We start from the raw sequence: 26,154 nt of genomic DNA on the forward strand, positions 1-26,154 counted from the left end.
GTCGACATGTCGATTTGAATTGATATGCCATTTGAGCCCACATGCTACTGGTACAGACTAATTTCTCTAGAAAACTAGAAGTTCATTAGGGGCTGTCCATTAATCACGTGAGGCTCGAAAGGGGGGCGGGTTCCATAAAAAATCACGAAACACTATAAGGGGGAGGGGGTCTAGTAATACTATCACGTGTATTTATTTTTTAAGGAAAATGCCCGAAACTTAACTGAAAAGTGGCGTTACATGTATTTATTTTTTCGTCAAATGCACATAAAAATCGAAAGTGGCATTGGTGTGACTGATAAAAAAAATCATTTCTCATTCTAATATTATATAAACCAACAACATATTAACTGTTCTCTGATATTAATTTTCTTTGGTTCCACCCAAATTTTTGTAGCGACACGGGATACTTTACATGCTAATTATTTTAAGTGCCTAAGATAAGAAAGGACTCTTTCTTTTGTTTTGAATGTACCATCAGATGTTTCCACCTAGGAATACTGGTCAGGGCTCTGCCGTCTTCAATATGGGCTTTTAGTCTTAACAAATTATGTATTATACCTACTATGTGATAAAATTGTAAAATGGTGGGAATTGTTTTATTGTTTTGGCACCCAACATCTACGAATCTATGTAAGAATCGGGGCACATTTCTTCTTGGATCTTAACAATAGAGTATTTGACATATTCAAACATATGTTTATTGTTATAAAATTTTGTACAGGGTGATCAAAATATTATACTACACCCATACCTCGCTTTACGGCCTAGATACGTTCCACGAAACATGGCCGCAAATCGAAATGCTGTATAACGAATCAATTATTCTAATACAAATTCATAAAAATTTAATGGGATCGGTCCCAAATTTGTTAAATATGTTACATGGTTTGTCGTTAAAATGCATTTTATCTGTTTATTTTACTAAAATCAAAAATACATACAAAAAAGCACATAAACTGGTATATAAAATAATAATAGATTCCAAAAACCAAAAACAATCTACAAACTCTAAGCTTTCTTGTTGTATCTCCATATAACGGGCAAATGATTTTTATTTAGTCCTGTAATAGGCCTTGGATTTTTGGACAAAAATTAGAAGTGGTTTTAGCTTAAAATCACCAGTGGCATTTGCACCAAGTAGCAAAGTTAATCGTTCTTTAGACCATTTTTAACCAGGCGCAGGTTTTTCGGTTTTTGAAATGTACATAAGATCAGGCAGTTGCTTCCAACAAAGTCCTGTTTTGTCTACGTTAAACACTTGTTCAGGTTTATAACCACCTTTTTCTATAATTTCCTTTAAAATGTTAAGATATTCCTTAGATGCTGCCTCATCTCATTTTATTTTCAAATTATGCATAAACAAGTGGAAATAGAAACGAGTGTGTGCATCGAGATTGCGTTTGCTCGAGAATGACAACATGGGGCCGTTATAGCGAAACATTTTAGGCCGTAAATCGAAACCGTGCCGTAATTGAACAGGGCCGTTATAGCGAAATGTCGTATACAAAACGGACGTATAGCGAGGTATGGGTGTATTCTATTAACAAACTCAATATTTTAGCTCATGTATCAATACTTCAAAAGTATTGCCCATGCCCTACACAACTTTGTCAAGCCTGATCTAGACCAATATTTATCTTTAAAAATGCACCTGGTATAAGCGCGTTCAATCGCGTTGAGAGAAGAATGGCGCCTTTCAGCCGGAAATTATCTGGACTTACACTTTCACATGATCCTTATGGAACCCATTTGGATGAACAAGGGAAAACAAAAGATCATGACCTTGAAAAAAGAACTTTCAGAAGGCTGGTGAAGTTAGCGCGTTCAATCGCGTTGAGAGAAGAATGGCGCCTTTGAGCCGGAAATTATCTGGACTTACACTTTCACATGATCCTTTTGGAACCCATTTGGATGAACAAGGGAAAACAAAAGATGAAAAGATGAAAAAAAGAACTTTCAGAAGGCTGGAAGAAGTTCTCTCAGAAGTATGGAGTAATATGGTTGTTGACGGCCATTGTGTCGTAGCATAGTAGGTCAAGCCAGATAACATTGTTAAAAGTTTTATTCCAGATCTGTCTTCCCAGCAGTGGTATAGCGAGCATGTGTGAGAAAGTCAATATTTGCTTTAGGTATATAATATGCGGAGTTCTATACGATTCACTCTTTCGGAACGCTTCGTTATACATCCTTACCCGATTTTGCAGTCGTCCGGTGGCCTATATATTCCGGAGCCTCAAGAGCATGATGACAAGATCCATCATGCTACATTTCTTTTGCGACGGTCTCTCGAAATTATACCAACATATGAAGGCTTCGGCAAATTGGTTTATGACCTGTATTGCCCTAGCCTGCAGAAGGATTATCAGATACTTTTAAAAGGACATGTCAGCGGTGTGCACTGGACTTCTGTACAAAGAAAAAAGCTAAAGCGCATGTGAATACTTCAATACTTGTCACAAGCAACTGAATCTAAGTGATAACACTCTAGATATGCAAAATGTTCGTCCTTCCTGCATCCTCACGCGACGATCGAACGGTAGATCGAGAGAGATTCTCTCCGTAGTGCGCGAAAATAATGACGCATAGTGGCTTGATGAAACTGATGTTGATCTTCAACAAAGCACTGTGCCAAATCTTGTGACAAAACTGTGACTTGCTAGATGCTTATCCAGTTATTGGTGTTGAAGAAAATCTTGCTCATTAGTGATCCGAGGATACCGTACATTAAAAAATGTTTATGTATAATACATTTAGTATTTAATACTAATTTAGTACAAAAATTTTTTTTCATTATTTTTGTCAGTCAAAAATAACCTGCAACCTTTTTGTCTACCTCTAAACGTTATTATTGTAGTTTTTAATTTTTTATAAAAAAATTAGATGATACTTTTCTACCTACTATACGTGTATTTTACAGATATTAAAAAAATAGATTTTTTGTAGATCCTAAAAAATACACGTGATATAGGGGGAGGGGGGTAAGTCGTAAACCTCACCATGTATCACCAAGTGGGGGGGGGGGGGGGTAAAAAATGCCAAAAAAAACATCACGTGATTAATGGACGGCCCCTTACTAAACAATGACTCTTGTATTGAAAGACATCTTTTTGTTCGCATTTTCTTTAAATTCAATTAGTGTACCACACTGATGATAATAGGCGAAGCCAGTTCTGTCTTGCCGGACACCGACACCAAGAATACTAAATTATGTTTTTAATAATAAGTTTAATTCAGGGTTGTGAGGCAATACGTTAAATTTATTGTCAAGCGTGTTGATTAAATCCCCTTTTAGAGATTCGAATGAGATGCAAGAAGAAGAGAATTGATTTGACGGTTTTTGTTTCATAAATTATTTCGGACGGCCATTCTCTGCTGCTCGACGGTGTTTCTCTGTCTATTGTAGGACGAATGTCCCGCTTCAAATTTATTGTTTAGTTGATTAAGAGGGAGATGTGTATGGAAGAATATGTGTTCATATCGTTGACAAGATTCTGTTGCATTCTGTTGTATTGTGACGTACATTCTTGATACAGTGTAAATCTGTTTGATAAAAAAAGTTTAGACTGAATATTAAATGAAAAAAAGCTATTAGAGAGTTATTGCCACCGGCAAATAAAGGATCCTTTATTACAGGATACTTTAATAAAAGACAAATACAGGACGGGTCTAAAAGAGTGGTATTGCAAACGCAGTTAAGGAATCTTTTATTTTGACAAATGACATGATATATTTTTGTAAATATAAAAATAACCTATAAAATTCCATTTGATGATAAAAGTTAAAATAAGATAATTGAAAAGAGTAAAACGTTAAATTTAATTATTTTGTCATTTAAAGATGTTTGGACAACAACTTGTATTCCATAATACTCCTCGTTCAGTAATATGGAAGTGCAATTGAAAATACCTACTGTTTTAGGAGTTTTTAAATACTTTTGGATTATGGGTATATAAAATGGGGAATTTCTGCAGAATATATTATTAGGGAATAGGGGATATCCAGTCCTCAACTACAACTACCTATGACACCATTGCAGAACATTCAGACAGAAGTTGTGTTTTATAATCAATCACAAACCCCTTCAAGAATTGTTATTGAAAGAACATTTGGTATTTTGAAGAGATTTCCCATTTTAACATATGTAATGAGATGCAAGTTACCTTTTGTTCAAAGAATAATATCAGCTTGTTCAGTTTTACATAATATTGCAGTAGATAATAGAGAAAACATTTTCAACCAGGAGCTAATCTAATCCAACTAAATTGTGTGTGTGTTTGTTTAAAAATATTGTTGGACATTTAAAGCTAGCTTAAACTAATTTTATTTTTATTGGACTGCAGTTTGTTAATAAACTTATAAATAAATATAAATATTATATTGGTGACTGATTTTAAGTATTTTATGATCATTAGCAGGTTTTAAATAATAAATTTATAAATATATACATGCTATTGGGGTTATCTTTTATCTTGTATCTTTTATCGTTTAAAATATGTTCATTGTTCATTAAGATTCATTATGGCCCTCTCTTTTCACCTCTGGATAACTAGTTATCAGGAAGTTTATCTGACAAGATACTAATAGATATCTGGCAGAGAAAAACTTCCCGTTAACTAGTTATCCGGAGCTGAAAAGACAGATACTAAGGATACTGTTATATAAACTTCCCAATAATTAGTTATCTGTAAATGATAGTACCTCTAATATCTAATCTGTCAAATAAACTTCCCCATAGACAAAAATATAATAGAAGACTTAAGCTTTATGGTGGTTTTTTATTAATTTTTTTGGCAGTGTTTAAATAAACAAACACTGATGGCATGAAATGGATCACGAATCACGAATAAGGAGGTTCTAGGAGGCATGAAGAAAGAATTGGAGATTGTGTTTACCATTAAACGCATAAAACTGCAGTATCTGGGACACATATGAGAAATCAGCACCGTTACTCCCTGCTGCAGTACATATTGCAAGGTACAGTCAAAGGTAAGAGAAGACCCAGTAGATGGAGAATATCAATGGAACTGTTTCGAATTGCAGCTAGCAAGGTTATGATTGCTAATATTTCCAACATTCGAAACGGATAGGAACCAAAAGAAGATGGCATGAAAATGAAAGTGTATTAATACTTTTGATTAAAAACTTTATAGATTCTAATCTAGGTATAAAAGACTAAATTTTCAAAAATAAATAAGTACTTAAACCTTTGTTTTATTTTGTTAACCTAACCTGTTATATAATTCTTGAATTGAACTCTATTTTGAATCTAGAATTTTAACAAATCCTAACCTTCTTTAAAATTTATTGAAATTACCTCTTATATCTATAATAAATATTTATTTCTATACAAAAATGTAAAATATATTGAGTTTAAATGAGTTAATGATAATCTATGTCTGATCATTGTAATTAATAACACTTTAAATTTATTTACATAATATTCCTTTTTACAACTTTTTGTAATCACTCAAGCTTCAATAAAATGTTCTTTTTTATATTCCTTTGAGTCAAAACATCAATAATCTATATCTGAGAATATTACTTAGAGTTCTTTTTAATAAATAAAACCCAACATACAACTTTAATGATGAAAGTTAATCAAATATCAATCCCACAATAAAATTATCAATCAAAAGAAACGACAAGATAAATTCAAAATACAAGTGAAGTTAGACTTTTCTTCACATTTTTGACACGTTATGTCAAAATAAAGGAACTTTTATTAAAAGAAGGGTGTCCTCGAATTTTCCTTAAATACAGGCGGCCTGTATTTTATTAAAGGACAAAAATAAAAGACGCAATACGCAATACTGCGCATGCTTATATGTCAAAATAAAGGATCTTTTATTACGGGCCGACTTAAAAGACGTTGGCAATAACTCTCTATTAACTAGAAAAAGAGGACTTTAATGATTATAACAGTGGTGTAACAAATCAGTAAAACCAGAATTACATAAACTACGGAAAAACAAAAAGTGTTCTGCTTTCCTTTACATCTCGCCCTTGGAGAAGAACTAAAAAGGGATATTTAGTATAACTATTTTTAAATATTATTGTGAAAATATCCAAACGAGGTTGCATCATATAGGCCAATAAGCCTACTACCAATCGTATCCAAAATACTTGAAAGGTTAGTGTTACAAAAAATTAACTCAGACCCCAATACGGCGGAATGGATACCCAACCAATAAGTTGGCTTTCGAAAAGAACACTCAACAATACAGCAGGTTTACAGAGGTCATAGAATAGTACAGACCATAAATTCTGCAATGGAAAGCAAACAGTACTACACAGCTGCCTTTCCAGATGTTAGTCAAACCTTTGACAAGGTTCGACATATAGGCCTGATTTTCAGAATCAAGAAATATCTTCAACATTCTTAACAAGAGTAAATGAAAGTAATTTCAATAATTTTCCTATAAAAGCTGGTGTCCCACAGGGCAGTGTTCTTAACAATATTATACGTGCTACACAGCAGATCTACCCGCCAATAAAGAAATCATCACTGGTATGTTTGCAGATGATGCTGTCATCCTTGCAGACGACGAAAATACAATTATAGAATCTAACATTCTACAGGTACCTACCTACAACTGAATGAAATTCAGCAAAAAAGTGCCATCCTCAAATTAAGCAAGGTGCAAAGACTTGCTTTTCCCGAGATCACAGGGGATATGAGGGACATACCAACTGCAGCTATGGAGGCACTACTAGATCTCCCTCCTTTACATATAATTATAAAAGGTCAAGCGAGAATGGGACATTATAGACTGTGATAAAACCTGAGTAACGTACCAGTTAGATCAAGGCATATTAGCATAATAAATGAAACTAGCGATGCCGAATGGATGATGACTTCTGACCATATGACATCCAGATACAAACCTGAAGTACCTTTTCAAGTGGACATTTGCCCACGAGAGAAATGGGACAGAGGAAACTCTCAACCCAGGCTGCAGGGTTGCACCTGGTATACGGACGGGCCAATAACTGCAGAAGGGTCGAATGTAGGAATATTCTGTAGTGGTGGAAATTTCAACATTTCTATTCCACTAGGAGAGTATATCTCTGTATTTCAGGCAGAGATTTTTGCAATCTTGCAGTGCACAAAAGAAAACAACTTGAGGGCCTTCGAATTGGGGCTCCTATAAGCCCTAAGGTGAACTTTAGGCTAGCGTGGGAATGTCTACACGAACTCGACAGGATGGCGCAATATAATAGTAACAGTGTTATACTGGTATGGGTTCCAGGTCATTGTGGCATTTACGATAACGAAAGAGCTAAAGCACTTGTTAATGGAGCATCAGCTACAAAATACCTGGGTCCAGAGCGAACGTAAAAAAGCCTGGATCCGAAGCCAGCACAACTCACACTGGGAAAGTATACCCGGTTAAACACATGGCAATATGTATATCGGACGTATACGTGCTAGTAGGGCTGAAAACAAGCAGGAATCAGCTTGGAGTCATAACAGGTTTCCTTACTGGGCATGCGCAAATTAAGGGTCACCTGCATACAATGGGGCTGTTTCATAGATATTTGAACTGCAGACTCTGTAGCAGAGAACCACCTGAAAGAGTCAACCGTCTCTTACATGAATGCGAGACATTGGATCGAAGGCGGCAAACACTTTTTGGAGACATCGAAGTGACTCAAAATATACATATATGGCACCCACCCACTAGACGTATAAGCTAGTATAGGGTTCCAGAATTCTGGAATGGGTTTCATAGAGAAATGGAAGATTTACAATAAGCCAAGTGGCTGCAGTACGACCGGTTTACAACAGACCGCTTCCAGGAAAAAAATAGGGGAGTCAGAAGGATCTGGCCGTATGAGTGGTCTTATCACTGGAGAAGACCTTACCAAGCAAATAGGAACCATTTACTCCGCAGCCAGCAAATTATTAGCTTATAGAATCTTATTTAGTACTAGTATTTTATTATTTTCATCTCAGATTTAGATGTACCCGACATGAAAATAATAATACTAGTTCACGAAAGGGATGTCAAAAAGAGATGAAGAAAGTACTTTGACAGCTTATTAAATGAAGAATTTGACAGACAGCCTGTGGAGTTAACGGAGACAGTAGCAGCAATGGTCACCAAAATAACAAACGAGGGTGTGGCTCAAGCGCTTCAAAAAATAAAGAAAGAAAAAGCGGTAGAACCAGATGATATTCCTGGGGAAGTCTGTATAGCATTGGGAGAGACAGGAACAAGGTGGCTAGCAGGTCTATTTAATAGAATTATGGAAGTTGAACAAATGTTTAAAAAACAAGGTAGATATACAACAATGTACAAACTACAGGGCTATAAAACTGCTTAGCCACAACATTAAAATATGGGAAAGAGTAATTGATAGACGGATACGTGAAGAGACCGAAATATCCGAGAATCAATTTGGCTTTATGCAGGGCAGATCAACAACAGATGCAATTTTCATTATAAGGCAGTTGATGGAAAAATACAGGAGTAAAGAAACAAACGCTCATATGGTATTCATTGATCTTGAGAAAGCATATGATAGAGTTCCTCGAGAGATTCTGTGGTGGGCACTCAATAAGAAAGGAGTCCCTGGTGAATATGTAAAGATTGTGAGGGATATGTATGAGTGAGTAATGACTAGTGTTAGGACAGGTGTGGAAGAGACTGATAAATTTCATGTGAAAGTAGGATTGCACCAAGGCTCTGTGCTTAGTCCGTATTTATTCTCATTAGTTTTGGACCGATAACAGCGAAACTACAGGGTAACATTCCATGGTGCTTAATGTATGCTGATGATGTCGTGTTAGTAGGAAATAGTGAAAGAGACTTAGAACAAAAACTGTAACGGTGGAGGCAAGTTCTGGAGGAAAAAAGTTTAAAACTTAGGACAAAAACAGAGTATTTGGAATGTTCATTTAAAGATGGAGTTACTACAAATAAAATGGTATCTTTGGATGGTAAACTGATTGTAAAAAGCAATAGTTTTAAGTACCTGGGATCGGTATTGCAGAGTAATGGAGAAATAGATGGAGATGCATGCAGTAGATTTGGGCTGGATGGATGAAGTGGAAAGAAGCGAGTGGTGTGTTGTGTGACAGAAAAATTCCAATGAAGCTGAAGGGAAAATTCTACAAAACAGCTATAAGACCGGCTATGATGTACGGAACTGGATGTTGGGATGTGAAAAAGAAAGAGGAACAACGAATGCATGTGGCGGAAATGAGAATGCTTGGATGGCTGAGTGGAATGACAAAGAAGGCTAAAATTAGAAATGAGTATATAAGGGGAAGTCTAGGTGTGGCACCAATTGATGCCAAAATGAGAGAGCATAGGTTAAGATGGTTTGGTCATGTTCAACGTCGAGACGTTAATCACCCAATACGAAGCATAGCACAAGTGCAGATTCCTGGAAGGAGTAGGAGAGGAAGACCAAAGAAGACCTGGGGGAGACGATAAGGCAGGACATGTTGGTAAAGGGGATTAACATTGATATGACCCAAGATAGAATTGTGTGGAGAAATGCAATTAGGGAAGCCGACCCCGCATAGGGATAAGGCAAAGAGAATGATGATGATGAGAATCCTATTTGTGTTTTGATGGTTAAAGAGTGTGACTGAATTAATAAAAAAAACAAATTAAATAAATCAACAGAAATAGGAATGAAATAATTATTTAAATTAAAATAACAAATATGCGACTTTTATAACGTTACAATTTCTCTGGACTATTAATCTAAGAAATAAAAGAGAAACAGAGAAATTGTCAGCTTTTTTATTGACAGTGAACACTTGTTGCACAAATAACTATTGAAGATATCGTGAAGAGTTAAAAAGCAAACCGATATTTTTCTCGTATAAAGTCTTCAATTATAATCACATAGTGCTTATTGTTTTTTTGTTTAGATCGTTGTTGTTTGAGTAGTAATAAGTCATTTTGCGAGCCACCTCCGTATAATAGAATGCTGGTACCCTGCCCTGAGCAACCTCTGTGCGAACGTCTGTCATCGATGATTTATTGGACGCAGTTCGGCACGCAATTGTAATAATCGATACCATAGAATGGATTCATTGATTGCGAGCTGGTATAATGGTACGCTTTGATAAAATTGATATATTGCTCCAAAGACTAACATACCTAATGTATTTTTTTATCTCTATTCGAAATATACTGTAATATATTTTGTTATTTATTAGTTTTATTATTTTCGCGCTGAAAATGAAAAATGTGGTTTATTATTCTCGATTTGAAATCGATATTTTACAGGGGGTTACACAAAAATATTTTAGTCAAGTACGAAATACGTAGTTCTGTCTCTTTGGCATTCAAATCACCTATTACAACTTTAGTATATTTTGGAATTTGATTATGATGGATCTTATTAAAGAAATCCTGTTTTACACTCTACAAATCCGTTCAAATATTGGCTTGAACTACACTACCGAACTTTGCAACCGGTCACTAATTAAAGAACCTGCTCTCAACACTCAGTCCTCCCCACCACTACTAAAAAGCTGTAGTTGTCTATTATTATTACACCAGTTCCCTTTTGTTTCGTTTTGCATTACTAGGATATCCACTTTGTACTGCTTCATCACTGACACTATATGATTTAGGGCACGTGCTTTATAAGTATATCCCCTGTTCCAGAAACCTATCGGGATTGAGCTTGAATTATCATAACGGCCTCATTTGATAGGGGCAGAGGGGCATTTGCCCCCCTAGCCCTGAAAATGACTGAAATTTACAAGAAATACATCAATTTTCATCATTACATCATATATAATGTATTGTATATATAATGCTTGCCCCCCCCCCAATCAAAAATTCAAATGACGCTCCTGAATAATAATTATTTTTCCTGACTTTTCCTGCTGCCTCTATTAATATCCTTCCATATACTCAATCGTTACTACAGTTCCATTATCCATCCTTGCTGCTCAGCTCTAGTTTGCTGGTGGGTCCAGCTTTTCATTTGTTCGGTTCCATCACCATACTTTACCATCTATTGTGACCTTCCAAAATCTTTTTTTTACCGTTTTATCTTCTCTTCTGGCCTCTTGTGGTGTATGTGGTGAATGTGGCTGGTGTAATGGTACGCTTTCATAAAATTGGTATATTGCTCCAAAAACTAACATACCTAATGTATTTTCTTATCTCTATTCGAAATATACTATAATATATTTTGTTATTTATTAGTGTTATTATTTTCGCGCTGAAAATGAAAAATGTGGTTTATTATTCTGGATTTGGAATTGATATTTTACGGGGGTGTGAAGTGTGAAGTACAGAATACGTATATACGTAATTCTGTTTCTTTGGAATCCAAATCAGCTATAATAATTATTTTAATGTCATATTTTGAAATTTGATTGTATAGAAGTTCAATCTTACTAAACAAATCCTCTTTCACATTCTGGTATTGGCCTGACACATCTAAAACGAGACGACTACTCTAGAAACAACAGAGATGAAAATACTTCGACGAAAATCAGGGAAAAGTCTGTTGGTTAGGGAGAGAAGCGAAAACATAAGGGCATGCAATGTAGACGACATAAATGGCGATAAAACGGAAACAAGTGGAACGAACACATTAGTAGAATGGCAGAGGATAGGATAGTATGAATAGCACGATATAAGTCACCAAATGGAAGAAGAAGTATTGGCAGACCAAGTAAAAGATGGTGCGATAATTTACACAACTTAGAAGGCTAATGTTGAAGGAGAAACAGGCTTTAAAGCGTACATACAAGAAGGAAGAAGAATAAGAAGAAGACATTCCGGTCTTTATTCTTTGAGGGAGAATTTACATTTGTTAGACAATTACCTCTTTGTTTCAACCTACCAATCCGTTCAGAAATTGGCTCGAACTCCACTATAGCACTTTGCAACCGATCACTAATTAAAAAGCCCGTTCCTAACATTCGGTCCTTCCCACCAATACTAAAAAAGCTGTAGTTGTCTATCATTGTTTCACCAGTTCCCTTTTGTTTCGTTTCATGCATTACCAGGATATCCGATTATTACGATGATTCTAAAAATTTTGTTGTATATTTTTCTGTATAATTGTTTATTAAAAATTAAGAAATAAATCTATGTGATTACAATACAAATATCCCTGTCCCATATTTCACTAAGCAATCACTGCACGAGGAACATTATGAGCCATAGTAATACAAAATTCCATATTCGTATATAGCATATCGGCAATGATGTTCATATTTCGGAAAACAAACTCCATCGTCAACAATAAACTTTGATATCAAACAATAAGAAAAAAGTAACCATTCCAAAGACGACAAATTGGAACATTAGATAAAATGAGGACATCAGTAAGGTCTAATAGGGCGAAAAAGCGACAAAGACAGGACAGGCCTGAACATATTCGTAAAAGTTTGTCCATTTTCAAAAGTGTTTTCTAAAAATAAAAACAGCGCATAATCTTTGAAGAAAAAAACTAAAGGGTACTTTAGTTGAATTGACTTGTCAATGTAATTAACTTGTCAATAATGTCATTTTAATGTCAATTAAAATTTCTGTCTCTACTTGCTTTTATAGTGCAGCCGATATTTTTTTTAACATCCAATGTTTATTGCAATCTGTCTCATTACAAACAATAAGCAATACATATAGTTATTGAAAAATAACATAGATGGAGGCCGCCCAGTGGCGAGCACCCAGTAAGACATAAGATATTAATTTTAAAATAAGACATAACAATTACTTGGAACATAATACATAGATAAAATTTTGTATATTGGACAGTTCAGACAACAAATATGATTATTAAAAGTCTAAGAAACATGAATAAAAAATACGAAAGAAGATTAAAAAATCACTGAAGCTAAAACAAGATTATTTCACTGCACTATGACACTGCACTCAGTGCCGGCGCTAGGGTATAAGGCGCCCGCCTTCAAAACTAGCACAGGCGCCCCGCCTTCAAAACTAGCACAGGCGCCCTTCGTTTTTTTTTTTATTTAATTAGATTTAGGTATTTCATTTTTTGGCAATGGTACAATATTTAAATGAGATGTAAATAGGTAAAAAATATATTCTCCTTGTTTCGATGTTTACAAAATTATCAATAAGATTAATATCTAATTTATTACCAAACACTATTTACTACAGTGAATGAACGTAAAAATCAATAATTTGTTACCTCCGATTTCGGTGAACCTTCATAAAATTCCATGAAAATTGGTGAGTAGTTAGAGGATACCTAAAGAAACAAAAGTGACATGATGCCAACTTGCGATTTTACGCTGGGGATGAATGCCACCCCTTCTCTGAGGTTAAAATTGTTTTATTAAAAATAACGCCGGAAATCGATATAGAGACAAATTCTAATCAAAATTTGGCTATATAGCTATTAAAATAAATCAATACTATTTAAGCGGTTTTTCATAAATAATTCAAAAACTATAATCTTTACCAAAATTCAAGCTAAAAAAAGAAATTAATTTCTTACTTGAAAATCCTTTTACTATTGAAGCTGTCAACTTCTTCTGAAGCTCATTTCATAGGTATTTTTGAGTACTTTGATAAGTGTTTAGTAAGTATATTTTATAAAATGTATCGTTTTCCGTTATTTAAACTTGAACACTTAAATTTTCAAGTAAGCAATGTTTTCGATTTTTTATTACCCTCAATTTGATGGGAACGGGTAATGATACTTACTTTGTAAAAACTTTTGAGTTAATTATGAAAAACCGCTTTAAAACATGCAACTTTTTCACGAAAATTTAAAATCTTAAATACTCAAAAAAGATTGATTTATTTTAATAAATATATATGACAAATTTTACTTAAAATTTATCCCTCTATCGATTTATGTGGCTATTTATAATAAAATAATTTTTATCCCCGAGAAGGGGTGGCATCCACCTCCAGGGTAAAAGTGCAAGTTGGCACCAACTCACTTTTCTTGAGGTATCCTCTAACTACTCCTCAATTTCAATGAAAATCGATCGAGGTTCAACGAAATCGGAGGTGAAAACCTTCAGTGACTCAACTAATTTTGTATTGAAATTAATGCTAAACTATCAAGTCTAAACCAGATTTTCTTTTCCATTTCTTCTTTTTCGGCTCTTCTTTTTCTATTTTGCACCCCGGATAACTTCTTTTGAATCCATTTTTATTTAACTACACACTACTTAAATTAGATAGGCCACAGGGGACAGAAACAGCTTCAGAACCATGTTTATTTTACCACAAATCATGAATGTACTCCTATAACTGCTGATACAAAGATTATAAACAACTTGAAAGAAATTTGAAGAAAATAAACAAAATATTCCCAATACCTAAGCGCAAAGATGTTTGGTTTTTAGAATCATAATATCTTGACCAATAAATTTTATTACGACACCGTAGGAATACAATTCTATGCGTTGTATACGTTTATATAATATGTACGTGTGTGAGGTGCAAAAATAACAAACAAGGTTAGCGATATCTGGAACTTCAACCATATTTAAAAAATTAATTTTTCTATTTTAGTATATTATATTATATGATACCAGCAGAAAAAAGCTCATTTTGGCGCCCCCAAACAGTGGCGCCCGCCTGCAGTGCATCCCTTGCAGGTTCGCTATCGCCGGCCCTGACTGCACTCTGTTGTTGCTCTGATGTTCAGATGTACTAGAGGTCCAAAGGGTCAGGTCTTTTTAATCTTCTTTCATGAGAAATGTTGAGCAGGTCCGTGGCGAGCGGATTTGGATGGCAGGATAGTCTGGTCTTGTATCTAGAATTTACAGCAGATATTGCTTCGCTAACAGTTGGTAGCTGTAGGTCGTGCAGTGCAGCCGATATGTGAAACAATTGTGCGTTTAATGATAGAAGCATATAATTTGGACCACATATACTACACATATAAAGGTTCAAATTTAGATAGGAGGCAATCTCAGATTTGGCCTTTTACAAAAATGGCGGGGATTCAAAATAGCGACTATACATATGTGACTAATAGCACGATAACTTTTGAACGAGATTTCAGATTTTAACCAAATTTGGTATATAGGTTATTTTTTTGATGTGTAAGATCGAGGTCTTGAACCGGAAGAATTGGTTTACTAGAAGTTGTGTTTTTCCTGGTTTTTATGTAAAAATATGTTGTTTTTTTTTCAATTCTTTCACCATGTATGTATTAATTTTTCAAAAAAAAAAGTTAATACCGCCATTGAAAAGAGCGTAAAAATACTTTTTAGGAAATATTTTTAACTTTTTAGTTATGTTAATTACCGTTTAATAAATGCAAAACGTATCTTCATATGTACCTATATGCGGCAGATTCGTGCAAATATTATAATAATTATTGTGCATTTAATGGTAGAAGCATATAATTTTGACTACATATACTACACATATAAAGGTTCCAATTTAGATACGAGGCCATCTCCGTTTTTGTTCCTTTTACAAAAATAGCGGGCATTCAAAATGGCGACTATACATATGTGACTAATAGGACGATAACTTTTGAACGAAACGTCAGATTTCAACCAAATTTGGTATATAGGCGGTTCTTTTTTTGATGAATAATATCGAGGTTTTGAACCGAAAGAATCGGTTTACCAGAATCGGTTTACCAGAAAGATATATATAAATTTTTCAAAAAGGTAACAACGCCATTGAAAAGAGTGTAAATATATTTTTTAGGAAATATTTTGAACTTTTCAGATGTGTTAATTACCATTTAATAAATGCATAACGTATGTTCACATGTATGTGAATGCCCGCCATTTTTGTAAAAGACTAAATCTGAGATGGCCTCATATCTAAATTTGAATCTTTGTATGTGTAGTATGTGTGGTCCAAATTATATGCTTTTACTATTAAATGCACAAGAATTCTTATATTATTATTTGCACTAATCTGCCGCACATGGGTACGTACAAGTGAAGATACGTTATGCACGTATTAAATGGTAATTAATATAACCAAAGAGTTCAAAATATTTCCTAAAATATATTTTTACGCTCTTTTCAACGCCGGTATCATCTTTTTTAAAAATTAATATATACAGGGTGAAAGAATTCAAAAAGGAACAACATATTTTTACATAAAAAAACAGTAAAAACACAAATTCTGGTAAACCGATTCTTCTGGTTCAAGACCTCGATATTATTCATCAAAAAAAGAACCTATGTACCAAATTTGGTTGAAATCTGACATCTCGTTCAAAAGTGATCGTGCTATTAGTCACACATGTATAGTCGCCATTTTGGATGCCCGCCATTTTTGTAAAAGGAACAAAAACTGAGATGGCTTCGTATCTAAATTTGAACCTCTATATGTGTAGTATATGTTATCCAAATTATATGCTTCTATCATTAAATACACAATTCTTATAATATTTGCACGAATCTGCCGCACTATTAATCAATGCTTACATTATTTCAATCAGACTAGCAATTTTTTATGCCATCAGAGCATCTTGCTTGTGTTATTGTTCGATCTGTTTATCTTTAGTATGTCCAGCATTTAATACTTTTTGTACTTTCTAGTTGTTTTTTCGTAAAATGTCTCCAGGGCCAGTTGCTGTATTATTTTTCATCATTTTTAGCGTATTTCTTATTTCGATTTCCGATAAATGGGAAGTTTCAGAACAACTTGAGGCTTGCAGACTATATAGTCCTTATTGCTGACCGGACAGATCATGCCTGCCTACTTCTTCAGGACCTTTAGAGCTCTTGTACACGGGTTAGCCTTAAAATTAAATTACAAATACAATACACGACCAAAACTGTACTGAACAAAACATTTTGACTAACGGCACACATATTGAACCAGTGTATACCTATAAATATCTGGGTCACGAGATTAAAGAAGGTGGAGATGATAAAAAAAAAAAGAGTTAACAGGAGAATAGGACCAACATGGATTAACAGAAAACTGAGGAAAGTCTTTAAATAATAATATTCCCATCTGCTTGAAAAGGAACGTATTTGATCAATGTGTACTTCCAGATCTAACGTATGGAGTAGAAACGTTGACCCTTACCACAAAAATAGTCAACAAGATGGAAGCGGCGTAGAGATCAAAGAAGATATGTCAATGTTGAATATATCCATCAGAGACAGAGTTTCAAATCAAAGAGGACTGGTGTTACGGACTTAGTTACAAGAATTACAACGCTGAAATAGAACTGGGTATACCCAGATAACAGTCAAACGAAAGAAATGAAATCCCAGAACCAGATGGGTAGGGGATGTGGAAGATGATTTGAGAATGATGAACGTAAGAGGACGGAGAAGAAACATAGAAAAGAGATCTGAAAAAGGGAAAAAGTAAGACAGGAAAAGATCTACTGGGAATTACAAACGCAATAAAAGACGAAGAAGTAGGACTCTGCAAGATGTTTGTTTTGGTTTATTTTCAAATATCCCTTATTTGTTTGTTTATTATTGGTAGTACTATCATTACAGAAAATAATATTCTTCTTCATGTGCGGTGCTCGATTATGGAGCGTTGGCTATCGAATTGGCTATAGTAATCTTGTTGACGGCAGCTCGGTCAAGGGATGCAGAGGATCTGTTAAACCATTCTCTCAGGTTTTTAAGCCATGACGTTCTTCTTCGTCCTGGCCCCCTTTTTCCGTCTACCTTGTCTTGTAATATTAAATGGAGTATATTATATCTCTCTGGGTGTCGCATAACATGGATAAAATATTCAAGTTTTCTATTTTTAACTGTTCTGGCGACTTCAAACAACTTTGTTACGATCTCTATCCACCCAACTTATTCGCAGGATTCTCCGATACACCCAAATTTCAAAGGTTTCCAATTTCTTGAGAAGTGTATCCGTTAAAGTCCAATTTCGACACCGTCTAAAAGAGAAGAGAACACATAACATCTCACTAATCTAATTTTCAGATTCAAAGTAATGTTGTTTTCACATAAAAGTTTCTTTAACTTAAATAATGCAGCTCTGGCCTTCTCTATACATATTCTAATTTCTTTGCTCATGTCCCAGTTCTCATTTAGATTACAACCAAGGTATGTGATACTGTTAGTTCTCTCTAGTTGTTCATCATAAGCTGTTATTACTCCCGGTTGTATTGGCGTCTTACTGACAACCATCACCTTGGTCTTTGCGGTGGTTAGCTTGAGTCCATATTCATCACACGTTGTGATAATCCTATTAATCAGATGTTGAAGTTCTTCGTAATTGCTCGCAATTAACACCGTGTCATCCGCGTATCTCAAATTATTAATATTGACGCCATTCATTTTGATATCACATTGAGCATTATCCACTGCTTTATTGAAAACAAACTCAGAATAGATGTTAAATATTAGTGGCGACAAAACGCAGCTCTGCCTTACTCCTCTTCCTATTTGAAGTTCTTCAGATATGTCCCGGCCAATCCTGATGTTTGCACGTTGATGCCAGTAAAAATTTTTAATAATGCGTAGGTCTTTATCATCAATACCCACTTTCTGAAGAATGGCAATCATTTCAGTATGTTTTACTCGATCAAAGGCCTTCTTAAAGTCAATGAAACACATATAAACCGGATGTCCTACATTTCTGCATCTCTGTACCATAACCGGAATACTAAACAGTGCTTTTCTAGTCCCAAGGTTATTGCGGAATCCAAACTGTGTATCACCAAGCTGTTCTTTTATTTTTTGGTACGTCCTAGAGTGCAAAATTCGTAGAACATAATATGCCATAGAGTAAACGTAAAATAATGAAACTACAATTTTTTGTTTGGGCCGATCCTGTCGTGAATAGGAAGCGAAAAGGGTCCACAGAGGGTAAGGAATGTGCCGAACTCATGGTACAGATGCGAACTGTAGAGTTTTGATGTCTGTGTCACCTAAAACTTAGATGTGAAGTGTGTCATATTGAAGTTTCGTTATTGGCGTTTAGTTATTTGTTATGGCGGCAGTTTCGGCGAAATTGATTTAGGTTATGTGCTCGTCGGTGACGATAAATTCGAGAAGTTCCCAATTTTTGTTGTATCTAATGGGTGCGATAAATTTTTGGTTTATTTGTCCGGGTCAGCCGCGAAAGCTCTAGTGGTTTCTATAACGAATAATGCCGGCTGCGCAGGTCTCAACTTTTTACAAATTTACCAATTAAAGCTGAATTATATGCTAATCGTTTCATATTAATATTGATAAAATACATATCATACATGCAAGAAACACATCGTATTCCCGAACAATTTGGCATATTCATAAATTATTATCTCTTACAAAGAAAACACTTACCCCTTTTTGTTAAAAAATGTTAATTGGCGGACAGAAATTTAGCATATAAGCTAATTGATAGTCCGGAATTCGACGAAGCGCGCGTCGATTGGCATCACGATTGCTAAGGTACGATGTATCGCTCAAGACGTATTTTGAAGATTTCTTGTTAACCACTGGCACTTCTTTTCGAGATCAAGATCGGTCAAATCAAAGAAAACGAGTGGCAAGAATACTATAAAAAATTGCTAACCGAAAGTCGCCTTCAATTCAAAGAAGTAGAAAGACACGGAATAGAAATCTATACACATGACAAAATCGAATTAAGCCTAGCTGAGGCAAAAAGAACGATCAAAACACTAAAGAACAAAAAAGCAGATGGCCCCGGCGGAATACCAAATGAATTGATAAAGAACGGATCGGAAAAGCTAGAAAAGGAAAATCGGAGAAGACCAGGCAGGATTCACAGCGGGTAAAGCATGCCTGGATCACATTTACACGGTCGAACAACTAATAGAAAAACAAATGGCCAAAAATGGATCCGTCCATCTGGCATTTGTAGATCTTAAGTAGGTGTATGACTCGATACCTAGAACCAAGCTATGGGAAGCAATGGAAGACATCTAAATCCCACGAAGATTAATAAAAGCAGTAAAAGCACTTTACAAAAATAACACAGTAGCTATCAAAATGGGCAATCGAATATGCAGTCCATTTAAGACGACAAAGGGACTATTACAGGGCTGCTCCACATCCTCTACCCTGTTCAAAATATTCCTTTAAAAGATCCTGAAACCATGGAAAAGAAAGTGCGAAGGAATGGGTATACCAATAAGGAATGAATATCTATATACCTTAAGTTTTGCTGACGACCAAATAGTGATCGCACAAGAGGATGATGACCTCAGTTTTATGACGAGGAACCTGGAACAGTAATATACAAAGATTGGGATGGAAATGAATCTAAAGAAAACTGAATACCTAACAACGGAGAATACAGAAATAAAACAACTGGAAATAGACGAAGGTAAACAAATCAGAGGAACAGATAAGTAGGTACAAGTATTTAGGTTTTATAATAACAAAGGAACAACTGAGGAAGATATAAAAAATAGACTAGGACAAACAAGAGACTGCATACGAAAATTGAGCCCGATTCTGTGGGATAAGAACATCAGCATAAAAACAAAGAGAAGAATATATAATACCATGACAAGAAGTATCCTCACTTATGGATGTGAAAATTGGCCAATAAATAAGAAAACCAAAAATAAAATAAGAGCAACAGAGATGGAATTCCTAAGGAGAAAATGCAGAGTAACAAGGAGAGATAGAATAAATAACATAGAGATTAAGAGAAGAATGGGAGTCAACTCAGACATAATAGACTACATCGAACAGAAGAGATTAACCTGGTATGGACATGTCAGAAGAGCAGACCAAAATCGGTGGATAAACCGAATAACAGAGTGGAGCCCGATAGGAAAAAGGAAGAGAGGCAGACCCCGAAGATCCTTCGGAGATGAAGTAGACGAAGCAACGGAGAGAAGAAATCTACAGGAAGGGGACTGGCAAGACAGAAAGTGCTGGAGAGTAGTGATGAGCAAAACAAGAACAAGACCAAGACCAGGCTAGTCTTGGTCTTGGTCTTGTTCTTCCAAGCTTGGTCTTGGTCTTGGTCTTGCAGCTAAAAGGCAGTCTTGGTCTTGGTCTTGCACTAGCCGGTCTTGTTCTTGGTCTTGGTCTTGCTGCAAGAGTCTTGCTGGTCCTGCTTTTTGGTAGTAATAATGTGAACCAAACAATTTCGAATAAAATGTACATTGAAATAAATAAGGATGTGAAGAATGAAACTATATTATTTGCTTTAAAATTTTAACAGAATGTAGAATGTAGTTTCGAACGGATACCAATTTTAACATTATACATTCACCTAATGACCTAATTATTTCTCTCTATATAAAGAGATTAGAGTATATTTTTATAATGGTAATGTTTATCGGTAGGAAAAACCTGCATTTACAACCCTTGTTGCAATTGCCGGCCTTCTGTTGTGTCACGTTGTGTTTTGCATGCTGTCGATACCTGCCGCCTGCCTTCAGACCACGTCTTAAGTCTGGATTATTGTTTATTGCCCCTGTATTTTAATAAAATGTTAAAGAAAAAGAGCTTCTTAAAGGTGCCACAAATGGTCGGGGACCTTCAATTCACGGATTTTACGAAAAGGGATAAACGGTTTATAGTTGTTAACGCAGATAATGATCTGCTCCTTTCACTCGAACACTGCAGTATTTATCCTACGAGGGTCAAATTTAAGAACATAAATTAAATTTTTTTAAGAAAACACAAAAATCAAATAATTTTTACTCCATTTAATCATTATTTAATATAATTAACTTTTTTTATAAACTAACTAAAACATACTTTTTAGTAAATACGTTCATATTTACCATACCTATTTATATACCTAATACTATAACATAATAACTATACCTAATGGGGAGTTATAAACGCTTAATTCTGTAATTTGTTATCTTGCAGTTCTTTAATTTTATTTAAACTACATTGCTCTCGTAACACGAGTTATTCGCACTTTTTATTTTCACATATTTTTGGAATGAATACCCATTATGTCATTTAAAAAGTTGAAAATATTCGGATGTGGGTAGTAAAAACTAGAATTTAAAACACACTGAAATGATGCGCATGCATTTCAAGTGCGGCACATACTATTTGTAGTACTGGCCCTTTCTGGGGAAAACCTAGATTCTTCCAAATAGTTTTCAACTATGAAGTCAGTAAACTTCTTTACGCGTTTGTTATCCGGGATTTTCACAAATAATTCAACTTCCAACTTTCGTTGATTGTAAAAAATTAATCCAAAAAATAATTTTAAAAATTTCCCAGTATCGGAATTTTTGTCATTATATTCATAGTCCTGTCGCCAGGGGGGGTACAACGGCCTCCTGTATTCAGATGGACTTACCCAAGTTTTTTTATGTATTTTGACCTGTAGAACACGAATTTTTTGGGTAACAGTTGATCCGGATGTCGATAAGATTGTTATAAACCAAGAAGTTGAGGAATCACATAACAGCGATTTCTCGCAAAACAAAACATTTTTTTGTATTTTTTGGGCCATTTTAACCAAAAAATGTTCCTTCAAATTTTTTCGTAGGATGCATAGTTTTCGAGATAAACGCGGTTGAACTTTCAAAAAATCGAAAAATTGGAATTTTTGAACCCGAAAAACTTTTGATTAAAAAATAAAATAGCAATTCTGCTTACCGCATTTGAAAGTTCAAGTCAAATTATATCGGTTTTAATTATTTGTATGGCCAAAAATATATTATTTTATTGTTAAAACAAAGCTATAAACACCTAGTGCTTGAGTGATGTTTCAATGATTTCTCATTTAAAATCGAACGAGTACGTAGAGGAGATAAAAGTGCAAGCGGGGCTATTTGTAAGTGCATGCATTAAAACGCATGTATTAGGCACGGGAAACAGTATGTGTTTATAGCTTTTTTTAACAATCAAAAAATAAATTTTTAGCAATGCAAATATTGAAAACAGATATAATTTGACTTAAACTTTTAAAGGCGGTAAGCAGGATTGCTATTTTATTTTTTGTTCAAACGTTATTCGGGTTCAAAAATTGCAATTTTTCCATTTTTTGAAAGTTCAACCGCGTTTATCTCGAAAACTATGCATCGTATGAAAAAACTTGTAGGAACATTTTTTGGTTAGAATGACCCAAAAAATACAAAAAAATGTTTTGTTTTGCGAGAAATCGCTGTTATGTAATTCCTCAACTTCTTTGTTTATAACAATCTTATCGACATCCGGATCAACTGTTACCCAAAAAATTCGTGTTCTACGGGTCAAAATACATAAAAAAACTTGGGTAAGTCCATCTGAATTAAGAAGGCCGTTGTACCCCCCCTGGCGACAGGACTATCAGAAACTGAACCTAAGCTTTGGATTTTGCGATACCAAGCTTGACACATTACAATCGACAACCAGTTATTTTTTATTCAGGCCACAATACCTTCACAGCATTGTGAATCCCTTTTCAAAATTTATTATGGTATTTTTTGTATTAATTTTAAATTTAACGACCTACATTTTTCCTCGATTATGCGAAAAGAATTGAAATAAGTGTCAGTATTTTTATTAGACAAAAAAGCGAAAACTACTGGTACATAAAAACCGTTTTTAATTGCATTTTTTTTAATGGATTACCCTATCTATAATTACATTTTTTTGTCTTGTAATTTCAATTGTCCTTGAACTGTCGCCGTTTGAAAACTTGCCTTCTGGACACTTTGAAGGTTGAGAAAATGCAAACCGTTTGACTTAATCAAAACCACTTAAAAATATAACCAAAATACTATGTATTTTAAAAATTCGATATTGTTCAAGGTTTCTTACAATGTCAGTATATATTATTGAACTAAAAATAAAGTTAAATAATAAAAACCAATTTTTCTCAAAAAAGTGCAAGAGTCTTGCAGGTTGGTCTTGGTCTTGCGTGGTCTTGCAAGGTTCGGTCTTGGTCTTGGTCTTGTTCTTGCAAGCTTGGTCTTGGTCTTGGTCTTGCAACCAAAAGGCGGTCTTGGTCTTGGTCTTGGTCTTGGTCTTGCTGCAAGACCAAGACCAAGACCGCAAGACCAAGACCAGTCTCGCTCATCACTACTGGAGAGAACGGTTGACTCAAGGAATACAGTTAAAACGGTGAAAATCCTTAGTACATATACTTCTTTTCGAAAGAGAAGAGAGAAAGTTGCCCTGTGGTGATCTAACGATAGTTTTTAGAAAGTGTGCACTCGACACTCTTCATTGGCTGTGATCCTGTGCCAGATGAATGGTTTCATGTAGGGATTTTCGCACCAGCGTCTTCATTTGGTCTGTCCATCGTGTTGGTGAATTTCCTCTTGGTCTTCGGCCTTCTGTGTTTCTTTCTATTACCAATCCTTCCATAATCCCATTCTTCTTGCTATGTGACCAAAGTAGTTTAGGTATGCTCGGATTACTTTTTATAATAGCCTCTATTTTATATCAGAATTGACAGGTTGGTTCTATATTCGGTCCAGGATAGGCATATAATTCTTGTGTAGACCACGATTTCGACCGAGATTTTCAGATCTTACTTCTATCGATTTATAAATTACTACCTTTAGACCTAACCTATAATAGTATTCTTCTTCTTCAGGTGCCATCTCCGCGACAGAGGTCGGCAATCATCATAGCTATTCAGACTTTGGAGACGGCTGCTCTGAAAAGTTCATTTGATTTACATCCGTACCATTCTCTCAGGTTGAGCAGCCACAATATTCTGCGTCTCCTTATGCTTCTTTTTTCTTTGAATCTTTCCCTGCATATTGAGTTGGAGCAATAAGAGTATTACTCGTAAATAAATCATACAGAAATCTGCACCATAAATTCAATAAAATAATATCCAATATTTTTGTTGTATTTGTTTTATTTTTAATATTTATGTATAATATATGATTGATGCTCAAAAAGCAGAATACTTGACCACTGTATAATACTGTCTATTTTGCTTAGACAGAAACACCCACGAGGCCCTCTTCTGCTTCATACATCTTGGAGGCTTAGGATTGTACCTTCCAGGTCCAGGAAAAATGTTCCACAATGCCGGTGGAGGTCTAGCAAAAGATTTTGAGGTATTGAATGGATGCACGTTAGGAGGTTTTTCCGTTATACTACCATAATTCTCCAAATTGTAACTTGCAGGTCCAGGATCTTTTGGACTCCGGTAGCAGAGACTTAAATCGTTCAGCATATGACGCAAAATTGGTTTGGTGAATCTTTTTGCTTGGAAAAACCTTCCTGTACGAGATTTGGACGGATGATGAAGAAGTAAGTCCAAATTACTTGGTTTTAGGTAGTAGTAGTCGGGCGCAGGATTTTTTGGAATGGAGAAATAACTTTTTATTGTTGTATTGTCTCTGGGACCGGTAAATAAATCGTAAGGACCCCTTGCTGATACCGCTTTCTTGACTATATCTGCGGTATTTTTGTTGTCGTGATCTTGATAGTCATATATGTTAGGAGGCAATAAGTGACGTGGCAAATTTAAGCGAAATCTGTCCAAAAATCCATCAAATTCAAAAGTTGGTGTCTGACTGAACTGTTTTTTGCATAGAGTACCAAGATCTTCGAATTTCCTAAAATATGTATTGGCACAAGGAAAATTTGGACTTTTATCTACAAATCTCTTTTCAGCCCCTAAATCAACATTCTTAAACTTGGAATTAGATTGTCTTTTAAAGATATCATAGTTAATGTCATGTGTACCTGGACCTCTCATAGTTTTCTGGAAGTCTCGCTCTTTAACCAAGTCAGGATTCCTGTGGCCACGATGTTTTGAGAAGTTCTCGCTCTCCAGTTTGATTTTCCAGGAGTGTCCGTTCTTGGAGGTACATTTTGCAGGTTGTGGGTCATAAGTACCAGGTCCAGCATCGGTTATTTTCTTTTTGGTTAATCCTGTTTTGTCCAACGATGGATGTATTCCTATGGTTTCAAATTTTTTGGTTGCAAAAAGAAATGGCGGATGAGGTTTTGCGTTTAATCTATTTTCTTTCTGCATTGTAAATAATTCAATTAAAAACGTTTAATGTCATGAAATTGTCAAAGGAGTAGCTATCGTCTGTTTCTTTATTTATTTCTGTTGAATTTTTTTTCAGCAAAGTAAGTCTCAAAGTTTATTATGTATTTATAACGAGAAATTTTGACAGTTACTTCTTCTTCTGTTTTTTTATTGCTGCCTCTTTTTTCGGAACACAGCCCACTGTTATTCACTTTTGGTCCGTTTTTAAGGGGCAAATCGGTTAAATACGGGTATTTTATGCGCAAAATCTTCGTCCAATGCTATTTAAATGCATTTATGTTTTTTGAATCCTGAAAAAACTAATAAATATTTTTGAAAAATTTAAACGCTGTAT

At 35.0% G+C, this 26,154-nt stretch overlaps 1 protein-coding gene across 1 annotated transcript; it reads right to left on the bottom strand.

Moving 5' to 3' along the window:
* Positions 1 to 24,660: 24,660 nt before the first annotated feature.
* Positions 24,661 to 25,911, bottom strand: LOC114326535 (lymphocyte expansion molecule). The gene has a single exon (XM_028274927.2). It carries the CDS (start codon positions 25,797 to 25,799, stop codon positions 24,705 to 24,707), a length of 1,095 nt encoding a protein of 364 aa, XP_028130728.2. The 5' UTR covers positions 25,800 to 25,911; the 3' UTR covers positions 24,661 to 24,704.
* Positions 25,912 to 26,154: the final 243 nt, after the last annotated feature.

This window comes from Diabrotica virgifera, chromosome 4 (genome assembly GCF_917563875.1).
Source record: "Diabrotica virgifera virgifera chromosome 4, PGI_DIABVI_V3a".
NCBI lineage: Eukaryota > Metazoa > Arthropoda > Insecta > Coleoptera > Chrysomelidae > Diabrotica > Diabrotica virgifera.